At 38.0% G+C, this 11,043-nt stretch overlaps 2 protein-coding genes across 5 annotated transcripts in view; one reads left to right on the top strand and one right to left on the bottom strand.

The window, feature by feature from the left end:
* Positions 1-11,043, bottom strand: part of NIF3L1 (NGG1 interacting factor 3 like 1) — a 70,858-nt gene that overhangs the window by 40,282 nt on the left and 19,533 nt on the right. Inside the window, exon 1 of one of the 3 annotated variants that reach the window (XM_044381307.3) lies at positions 662-1,303. The exons of 1 other annotated variant lie outside the window; for it this stretch is intronic. In XM_044381307.3, the coding sequence (XP_044237242.3) occupies positions 662-1,290 (629 nt within the window). In that variant the 5' untranslated portion in view covers positions 1,291-1,303. Of the gene's footprint in view, positions 1-661; positions 1,304-11,043 lie in introns of those variants that run through there. One more of the 3 variants, XM_057303864.1, reaches the window with a different exon arrangement.
* Positions 854-9,633, top strand: CLK1 (CDC like kinase 1). Of its 2 annotated transcripts, none has more exons than XM_026492215.4 (13): positions 854-993; positions 2,590-2,750; positions 2,992-3,220; positions 4,211-4,301; positions 4,703-4,769; positions 6,146-6,262; positions 6,351-6,517; positions 7,258-7,352; positions 7,446-7,575; positions 8,181-8,263; positions 8,689-8,768; positions 9,055-9,145; positions 9,264-9,633. In XM_026492215.4, exons 2-13 carry the CDS (start codon positions 2,590-2,592, stop codon positions 9,405-9,407), a joined length of 1,455 nt encoding a protein of 484 aa, XP_026348000.1. In that variant the 5' UTR covers positions 854-993; the 3' UTR covers positions 9,408-9,633. The 2 variants fall into 2 exon arrangements, with proteins under 2 accessions (XP_026348000.1, XP_044237239.1); XM_044381304.3 differs by lacking the exon at positions 854-993 and adding an exon at positions 1,013-1,738.

Here is an 11,043-nt window from a genome sequence, read left to right as displayed (position 1 = left end):
TCACTTCTTGCCAACCATTGTGCATTTGTGTAGGGCTCTCCTGTGCAAGTGTGAACAGTAAAATTACGCTTAGTTGTAATGTTTAATTTTATACGTTTTCCACTAAGTTTGGAAGTAGTAAAAGAGACAAAATGGAGGAAGGGCGCGGGGTCAGGACTGGCGATTACTTTGGTCTACTAAAGCGTAGTTGGATGATTTTGTTGTTCAGCGGTTGTTTTCTGACACCACCTTTCCTTCACGACCTTCCGTTTCCCTTTTTAGAGTTCACCTGGCCTTAACAGTGCAGACGACTGACTTAATGCCAAAATGTTTAACTATGAAGGGTCCCCGCTTTGTTTCCAAGCTCCAGCCCACTCATTTCAATTTTTAAAACCTTGAGAAAAATCTTTCCAATCCAATTACAGTGTGTGTAGGTCCCAACCACTAAAGACTTAACTAGTTTTAAATGGGTCGCAAAACCTTAGAAAAAGCCGAAATCCAGACAATTACTTACTTACAGCTACATAATGGAGGTGTCGCTTTTTTTTTAAAGGCTTGTTTAGTGGTTGCAATCAGGGCACAGGCTATTTAGTATCATGCTTCCCTCACTTTTTCTTGTACCTACCGTTCCCAAATACCACTTTCAATGAGCACGTTCTAGACTCTTTTCCCCGGTACTTACATTATCTCCTCAGACCTAGACAGTTGCCAACATGGCCGACTCGGCAGCCATGGCCGACTTCCCCACCTCCACTTTCCGTCTTTGGGCTCCCGACCTGGCGCCTGCGCACACGGCGGCCACCGCTGGTCTCCTTCCATCCCTGGGTGCCGGCGCAGCCCGCCCCGCCCTGCGGCGGGACGCGCTCGCCGCGTCACCAGTGTTTTCGAGTAGAGTCCTGACGCTGCGGCTGTCAGCTCCATTTTGTTGTTGGAGCCCGTCGCAGTCAGTTGGGCTTTATCCGTTTTCGTGTTGCAAGCTTTGTCTCTTTTGGCTTGGACTCTCTGGCCTGGACGGTAAGACGCAGGAGGAAGCGGGCTAAGTGTCAGGGCCCTTTTTCTGTGCCTCGAGAGCGCCTGGTGATGCCCTCTCTTCTCGCTTGTTTGCTGCCGGTAATCCCGGTAATCCCCCCCACGACGACCCTTTCTTCCTCTCACTCCTGGGTTGCACGAAAGCGTCCCTGCTTGTCTTCCCTCTTCTGCGGAGCCTGTTGCCGCGAGTGTCTCCTTGAACCGCGATGCCCTAGATACTGGCGAGGGATAGTGAGTGACTGCTAGGCTGGGAAGGCTGGGCCGGGAGCCTGTAGGCGCCATTTTGTTGGCGACGGCCTTGGCCACCTCGGCGGAGCTGTAAGATGGCGGCGGGGCGGAGGAGGCGAAGCTTCCTGCTGTGGGTGGTGTTTACTTGGTCCTGGAATTTGCGTGTCACTCTCCTGTAAGGAACTGTGTTTGTAGCAAATGGAGAGAACACATTGATGTGAGGCGATATCACCGAACGCCTAGTGTAGTTCTGGAAAGATTCGAGTGAAAATCGCGGGGGTCTTTGCCCTCGGCGCGTTAACAAAAATCAGATTTAGGAACCCGGAGAGAAGCAGAAATAAAAGGGTGTATTTGAAGGAGTGTGTGAGAGAAGCCAGGCTATGAGACATTTTATAAGTTGGAATTTTTGCGCCCCTTTACCCCCAACCCCTAGGGAACAATTGGAGCGTTTTGATTCGGAGTTCTGTGTAAGGACGTGGTAGAGTCCCAGCAGTTAGTACTGGTAAGAACGGTAGTTGATGATGAAAAGTCAATTCCATATAATTTTTTTTTCAAGTTATTAGGGGTTTTTGTTCGAAACGCTACTGGAAGGAAGGTGCTCCCCTCCCCTAAATTCATTATGTAAGATTGCTTTTAGAATAAGCTAGGTTTTGTTACATATAGCATATTCTGGGTACCGCAAAAGATGGTATTTCGTGGTTTTCTAATGCCACGGTTGACTTCTGTGTGTAATAAAAGATCTTGGTAGTTCGATCGATTTGTCTGCTTTACGCAAAAAATAATGAGGGTTCTGTCGCAAAGAACATCATGGTTGCATTTGAGTTGGAGGCTAGTTTCTGATAAATACTTAAATGGGGAGAGTTACATATGTGGACCTATAGTAAATTTGTGCTGCTGACAGGAAAGGGGTAAGATTTTTTCCAAAATTGAGAAATTGGATTTCCCGGCCCCCACCCCTTTTATTTCTTTTCCTACCTGCTTTCAGCAAATCTTAGCATAAGGTGGATAATGCAGAATACCTATTAATAGAGTTTGGACCCCACAGTTTGGCACACAGTGCACTCACTGGATTTATCAGTGATTTTAGAGTGGTTGACAATGACTTTTGAACTTTGTTTTAAAAGAACAGTTTAGGGGCACCTGAGTCAGTAGAGCATGAGACTCTTGATATCCGGGTTGTGAGTGCCAGACCCACATTAGGTGTGGAGATTAAAAATAAAATTTTTAAAAAATAATAAAATAACAACTTAAAAACTCACAGCTAGAGTGAATTTGCAAAGAGGAGTTTTATTAAACTGCTCAGTGTTGACAGGTGGGAAACAACTTAACTGGGAAAACTTGTCTTTTATGTAGATGAGACACTCAAAGAGAACTTATTGTCCTGATTGGGATGAAAAAGATTGGGACTGTGGAAAATGGAGAAGCAGCAGCAGTCATAAAAGAAAGAAGAGATCACATAGCAGTGCCCGGGAGAACAAGCGCTGCAAATATAATCACTCTAAAACATCTGATAGGTAAGGATGGTACTTAAAGTGTCTCAGTATAAAAATACGTATCACTACAATGCTGTATGTTAGCTATATCTCAGTAAAAGTTGGGGGGGATATATTTTCCTGATTAAAATTACAGTATCACTTAAATAAGTAACGATAAATCCCATCCCTTTCTGTTTCCAATGATGGCTTGTAACGTTTGTAAAATTGTGTGGATTTTTTTGGTGGGGAAAGCATAAAGTCTTAAAATCTATTTTCTTAGCCATTATTTGGAAAGCAGATCAATAAATGAGAAAGATTATCATAGTCGACGCTACATTGATGAATACAGAAATGACTACAGTCAAGGATGTGAACCTGGACATCGCCATAGAGACCATGAAAGCAGATATCAGAACCATAGTAGCAAGTCATCTGGGAGAAGTGGAAGAAGTAGTTATAAAAGCAAACACAGGATTCACCACAGTACTTCACACCATCGTTCACATGGGGTATGAGCTCTTTTAAAACATTTTGTAAAATTTATTTCCCACGTGGAACAGGATTACTTGAATTTGTGTTTGATCATTTGAGAAAGTTATATTTAAAAAGAAGTCATCTCAATTTAACTTGGATTCTTTCTGTGTTTGTGCATTGAATAGGGAATTCTTGAAATACAGTACATATTAAGTTACATAGTAACAGATTTTATTACTAGTAGGCAACTAATTGTCATTGCAGTGAATCAGTGGAGGTAATTAACTTAGATTAGTTTATGGTACTTCAAGAAATCTGATTTGTTTTAATAAATTGAAGTGTTGTTACAAAAGTAGAATAAGCATTTTATTTTTGTATGGTTGAAGGTTTAGGCATGCCTTTTTCTAGCAAAGCATGCTCTAATTCTTTTTTCACTAAGCAAATCACTTAACGATTTGAACGTTATGGGTTATGGGTTAATTTGAAGATCAGTTCAGATGACATTTTAAATGACATAGTGTTAGCCTTGTATGCCAAATCTTTTTTTCTCCCCAAAATTAGGACTTTAATTTTATTTACTGTTTCAATATTTGCTTTCTTAGATTAGCTAGGAAATCTTAATTTGGCCACAGTCTACTTTGACCAAGTAAATATTACATCCTGCAGTTTTGCAACATTAAATTAGAACACTAGAAACTTAAAATTATGTTTCAGTGAATGCTACAACTAAGCATTTTTTTTTTTTTAAGAAAAACAATTGTATTATGTTTTGTTGCCTTGCCACTTTGAGTATCTTATCTGAAAATCTGTTCCTTGCCATGTTTTTCTCCTGTTAACATAAACTATGTGCCCTGTGAATTTCTGGGGACTGAATTTGAAATTGCTCCTGCCAACCGTTTGTGGCCTGGCGTGTATCTGAATGCCTGAATATCTCCCCGCTGAATGAATTTCGTATTCTGCCCTGAATTCACTCGGGTATATTGATTGGCTGGATGATCTTGGTGCCGCCCACTTGACGTTTCCAGAAGAGTCACCGAAGGAAAAGAACCAGGAGTGTAGAGGATGATGAGGAGGGTCACCTGATCTGTCAGAGTGGAGACGTACTAAGTGCAAGATGTATAGAATATTTTTCAACACTTATTAACTTTTCAGATAACATAATCTATATATAAAGATTTCAGGGATTTGGAAATCTTTTCTTTCTCTGTTTTTTTGTTTGTTTGTTTTTTCATTTCTTTTGGTGGGGGGGGGATTGTGTTTTTTTTCTTTCTGTAGAAATTTAATATTTGTTAAGCAGAACTTCCAAAACAGCAAATCAAGTTAATAAAATGAGCTTAAGAATGAAATTAGACCTAAAAATAGTTAAAAATGTTTTTTGACAGTGTTGACCAATAAAATGTCTAGTGATAAGGAAATTTGTAGCATCAACTAGAGTAATCTGCATTGATAGTATTTATTATGATAAGTAAAACTGCTTCCACTTCTTGGTATAACTGAGATTTATTTCTCTCTTTTAGATGAAATTGTTGATACTTTAGGAGAAGGAGCTTTTGGAAAAGTCGTGGAGTGCATTGATCACAAAGCGTAAGTTTCCTAGCCTGAGATTGCATTTGGGGCTGTAAGCAATATTAGAGAATTTTTTTAGCTTTAAATATTGCCTGACTATAAATTAGATATATTATTATATTCTTTCACTAGGTTTTTTGACTTTGATCTAGGAAACTCCCAGTAAACGGTACCAGCCCCTTAAGGGCACTTAGCTCAGTTTTTAAGCATCTGCCTTTGGCTCAGGTCATGATCTCAGGGTCCTGGGATCAAACGCTGCGTCAGGCTCCCTGCTCACAGGGAGTATGCTGCTCCCTTTTCCTCTGCCCCCACCCCCCCCCCCCCGCCCAACTCGTATGTGCTTGCTCTCTCACCTCTCTTAAATAAATAAAATCTTTCAAAAAAAAAAAAAAAGGTACCACCCCTTTAGATTTTTAAACATTAGCTGTAATAGTGTATGTAGCCTTTGATTTTAAGTTGAGAACAGATTTTATTATTTTAGAAAGTATTTTGTTGTCCCACTGGGCATAGCTGTTGTGACAGTCTTTTCTTGTGCGTCTCCCCCCCACCCCCACCCCAGGTGTCAGTCATCTAACTTTCCACAGCCTTGGTTTTATGTTAGGGGTATTTGGAACTAGGCTTACCCAAAGCATACTGATGCAATCTTCAGGGTAGTCACCTAAGAATCTATATTTTTAGAAAATGCTATAATTGATAACACAGCCAGGGTTGAGAACTCTCTTAAATTGCTATCACATATTTATTTATGCCTTTCAAACTACTGGTTGAAATTCCTGAGGTAGTATAAGAAATTTTTCCTTTTATCTATTTGAATTTTCCCCCCTTCGGAATGGCAGAACTTTTCTAAGTGAATTATTGGGAAAGGCTTCCTACTATTGGTTAGTAAGGCTCTGAGAAGTAGAGCTCCTTATTGTGCCCCTCCCATATCCCAACTTTTCTGGTAACCTAGACAAAATGAAGAATTTGATAAAATATTCGCCAGTGACAGGTACCACAAGAGACTGTTTTACATACATGTTTTGAGTCTTAGTTGGCCTATAAAGTGGTGATACCCAATATTCTTGTTACATTACAGCTATTAATATATAGTTTAGTTGAAAGACCAAAAAAGAATTCATGTGAGTAATCGTTTGATGAAAAAAATTGTGTCATTCAACATGTATTTGTATCAGCTGATTCCACCATATACCTAAAGATCTTTCTCGTTCATTACAATGAGTTACAGTTAGAAGAGAGTTCTTACATATAGTCAGGTAAAACTGAATGCTAGAACATAAATTCAAGAAAACAAATACAGTGGGTCGAAGTGTAGAAGTAGTACAGTTTGAAAGGAGTGATAGAAAAGTGGAAGAGGACATCATTTTTAACTTTTTTTAACTTATTCTCTCTAACAGAGGAGGTAGACGTGTAGCAGTAAAAATAGTTAAAAATGTGGATAGATACTGTGAAGCTGCTCGCTCAGAAATACAAGTTCTGGAACACTTGAATACAACAGACCCCAGTAGTACATTGTAAGTATCAAAGTAGAACTCAGAAAATGCTTTCAGGTAGATTTTAATTGTGAGAAGCTGTACTCAGTTATTGTTCATGTGTTTATAGCCGCTGTGTCCAGATGTTGGAGTGGTTTGAGCATCATGGTCACATTTGCATTGTGTTTGAACTACTAGGACTTAGTACTTATGACTTCATTAAGGAAAATGGTTTTCTGCCATTTCGTCTGGATCATATCAGGAAGATGGCATATCAGATATGCAAATCAGTGAATTGTAAGTACTTGGCTTATCTTCAAGAAACTTGAGATTATTGAGATTAATTTAATGCCAGACTGATTGGATCTCTTAAGAAAAAAATGGGACCTAACATAAGCCTGACTTAAGAGTAGGTATGAGAAAGATGCTGATGACAAGCTGTTGGTCAGTTTTGCATTTCATTCAGTAAATAGTATACTGTCCATCATATAATAATATATTGTCATGTAGAAGACTAGTTTAGCTTGATATATAAGCTACTTCCACTTTTTCCAAAACACTTGTTACTATATTTCTAATACCTGCTTTCATGGTCTCTGTGGTGATGTCCAGGTTCACATCTTTGACTGTAGTCATTTCTGTATTATCAGTGTAGCATCGACTATGATAATCTTTCTCATTTATTGATCTGCTTTCCAAATAATGGCTAAAAAAATAAAATTATAAAAAAATAAAATGATTTTAAGACTTTATGCTTTTCCCAGCAGAAAAATCCACACAATTTTACAAATGTTACAAGCCATCATTGGAAACAGGCAAATCTCGGCTTCGTGAATAAAAATCCTACTTCACTTTCTGAGCAGTTAGCTGGTGGTGTACTAACTTAGAGGGTAGTGGGTGATTTTCTAGCAGGCTATTAAATGTTGACAACTTTGGACATTTAGAAAAGGCATCAGAGGTTTTTTGTTGTAGGGCTTTTGAGTTTGGTTAGCTTTTTGATTTTCAGATTATAGCAACTTTTTCCATTTCATTCTCAGTTCTGCACAGTAACAAGTTGACTCACACAGACTTAAAGCCTGAAAACATCTTATTTGTGCAATCTGACTACACAGAGGCATATAATCCCAAAATGGTAAGTCTTCAGTGTATTATCTTCATTGTTTGAAATTAATATCTTTTGCCTTCTTAATATTATGCTTCCTTAACCCATCATTTATGATTTCAGAAACGTGATGAACGTACCTTAATAAATCCAGATATTAAAGTTGTAGACTTTGGAAGTGCAACATATGATGATGAACATCACAGTACATTGGTATCTACAAGGCATTATAGGGCACCTGAAGTTATTTTAGGTAAGTTACTTAATTGTGCTTTGGGAACCTGTATATAAAAGGTAACTTTAAAGTTCTGTAGTTCTGTTCTTTGTGGGGATCTTTTCCTTTTTTTTTTTTTTTTTTTTTTTAAGATTTTATTTATATGACAGAGACAGCGAGAGAGGGAACACAAGCAAGGGGAGTGGGAGAGGGAGAAACAGGCTTCCTGCAGAGCAGGGAGCCCGATGCGGGGCTCGATCCCAGGACTCCGGGGTCATGACCTGAGCCGAAGGCAGACACTTAACGGCTGAGCCACCCAGGCACCCCTTTGTGGGGATCTTCTAAATCTTTTTCCTTTTAAGAGATTAGTAACTTAAAACACACTAAGAATAGGGGTGCTCAGTCAGTTAAGCATCTGACTTCAGCCCAGGTCATGATCTCAGGGTCCTGGAATGGAGCCCCTTGGCAGGGAGTCTGCTTGTCCCTTTCCCCCTCGCCCCCAGCTTGTGCACTCAGATGCGCATGCTCTCCCTTGCTAATGAAATCTTTAAAAAGCACACATTAAGGATTTTAAGCTCATGTTTTTTAATGTCTTCAAGAAATATTAAAAGGTTTTTTCCTAACAGTTTGCTTTTGTTTTGCAGCCTTGGGATGGTCCCAGCCATGTGATGTCTGGAGTATAGGTTGTATTCTTATTGAATACTACCTTGGGTTTACAGTATTTCCAGTAAGTGATAGTGATCGGTTTCAGTGGCTTTGCTTAAAAAAAGTGCTTATTTATGTGAATGAGCACTTCAAAGCAAAGTATGCTCATTTAGGCAGGGTTTTTTTTCCTAATTAGACGTAATTGTTAAGTATGAAGGAATAAAAGTTCTGTAACTGATGCTACTGGATATTTGTATTTCCTTCATAATACATCATTTTATTTTAAAAAATTTTAAGTATTTTATAAATAGTTATCTTCTTCATTTGGAGATATCATTGGTGAGCTTGTTCTGTGGCCCTTAATATTTGTTGTCAGCTGTTACTTGCTAAAAGTTTGCCCTTTTTAGTAATCACCTTCCTTTTGATCTCTGTGGACTAGAAATTTAGCAGCTATGTTAAATGAGAACAAAGTACACAGTGCTTAACGAGTTTTATTTATTGTTTTAGACACATGATAGTAAGGAGCATTTGGCAATGATGGAAAGGATTCTTGGACCTTTACCAAAACATATGATACAGAAAACCAGGTATGTTTTTATTTAAGAGTAGCTGCCATCCTTTGTACCACTTGTTCTTATAGTCTGATTAAAACTTTATTATATAAACAATGAAGTCAGACTAATTCTTTTTCACTTAAATAACCGATCCTTTGTTGGGAAGCCAATAACTAGGCTGTGTTTTCCAGTCTCCAGTAAAGTGTTAATCTTTGATCCATAAAAGCATAATAATTGATGAAACCAATCATTTTCACTAGATGTTTTAAGTTTTCATTGTCAGCATTATAAACATCAGTGGATATTGACTTATTTTTAGGAAACGTAAATATTTCCATCATGATCGGTTAGACTGGGATGAACACAGTTCTGCTGGCAGATATGTTTCAAGGCGCTGTAAACCTCTGAAGGTGAGTCTGGACCATTAAGTGATGAAAACCTTGAGTTTCCCTTCTCTTTATTGTAGAGAAATAAAATTTGATAAATGATAGTTGAAAAGACTATTGATTGTATTTCTTTTCCTTTCAGGAATTTATGCTCTCTCAGGATGCTGAACATGAGCTTCTCTTTGACCTCATTGAGAAAATGTTGGAGTATGACCCAGCTAAAAGGATTACTCTCAAAGAAGCCTTAAAGCATCCTTTCTTTTACCCCTTAAAAAAAGCAACGTAGATCTGTAGTTCTCCTGAAGAGATTTTATGGACTGTATCAGTCTAGTTTTTAAATAATAAGTTATTTTGTATAGCTTTTGTAAAATTCTTACATTTTTATATTGCTATGTTTATTTTGCTTGGATAATTTGATTTAAGTAAATTGCTAAAGTAATGAATGTTTTTTCCCCATAATTACTGTATAAAATGATTTATTTAGAATAAATTTTTTGTGCTTATGAAATTTATAGGAATCTGTACAGCTTGTTTTTAGCACCGTTTTCTTCCTGTATATATTTCCATTTTTGGAGGTTTCCTTTAAGTGTTTGGAAATACTTAGCTTTGTTTCCATTTAAGGGATTGCCAGCATCAGGGCTTCTGCCTACCTTCTTGAAACCAAATGTAATGAATCGAAATTTTACAGAATATGAAGAACTAGAGATTGGCCCCCAATTTTTTTCTCCCTTTATTCCCATTCACATTTATCCCCTGAGTGGGATACTGCAAATAGCTTCAGGTCCTGTTCTCATTCAAGACTGGTAACAGAATACAGAAAAGCTTCCAAAGGGGCATCTGGCTGGCTCAGTCAGTGGAGCATGCAACCCCTAATCTCCAGGTTGTGAGTTCAAGCCCCATGTTGGGTGTAGAGATTACTTAAATAAAATTAAAATAAAATTAAAAAGCTTCCAGAATACTTTGTAGCCAAGTGTCAAATATTAAGTGACTGCAGTAAGTCAGGCATTGTCTATGGTTTTATTTATGCTTGATCCATTTAAGACTCTATAGTCAAGGTTTTTTTTTTTATTTTTAAATTTCTTTAAGACTTTTTTTTTTTTTAAGAGTTGTAGGTTCACAGCAAAATTGAGAGGAAGGTACAGAGCTTCCCTGTGTACCTCCTTCCCCTACACGTGTAGTGTTCTCTGTTACCAACATCCCTCAGCAGTGGGTGCATTTGTTAAAATTGAATCTACATTGACAAAAGCACCAAAAGTCCGTAGATTACTTTCTAGTTGACTTTTGCTGCGTTTACATTCTGTGGGTTTGTACGAATGGAAGATGACATGAATCCATCATTGCAGAATACTGAGCATATTCACTGCTCTAAAAATCTGTGCTCTGCCTTTTATCCTGCCCTCCCCTCCCATCCTCTGACAACCACTGATCTTTCTGTCTGTAGTGTTGTCTCTTTCAGAATGTCCTATAATTGGAATCCTGTAGTATTTAGCCTTTCAGATTTCTGTCACGTAAATGTGCATTTAAGTTTCCTCCCTCTTTTCATAGCTCTATCACTCATTTCTTTTTAGTTCTGAATTAGTATTCCACAGTCTGAATGTACCACAGCTTACCCATTCACCTACTAAAGGACATCTTACATGCTTCCAAGACAGTTATGAATAAATACTGCTGCTAAAAATACCAGTGGACAGGTTTGTGTTGGATGTAAGTTTCCAATTCTTTAGGGTAGATAAAAAGTGATTGCTAGATCAAATAGGATATATTAAGAGTTCTTTTTATATTTGAGATAATAGTCCTTAAGTAGCTGTGTCTTACAAATATTTTTTTCCAGTCTGGCTTGTCATTCACAGAGCAGTGTCATTCACAGAGCAGAAGTTGATTTTTATTTTTATATTTTTTTAAGATTTTATTTATTTATTTGA

This window comes from Ursus arctos, unplaced genomic scaffold (genome assembly GCF_023065955.2).
Source record: "Ursus arctos isolate Adak ecotype North America unplaced genomic scaffold, UrsArc2.0 scaffold_1, whole genome shotgun sequence".
Classification (NCBI taxonomy): Eukaryota; Metazoa; Chordata; class Mammalia; order Carnivora; family Ursidae; genus Ursus; species Ursus arctos.
The sequence above is the reverse complement of the archived record's forward strand: the minus strand, read 5'-3'. Positions and strand labels throughout refer to the sequence as shown.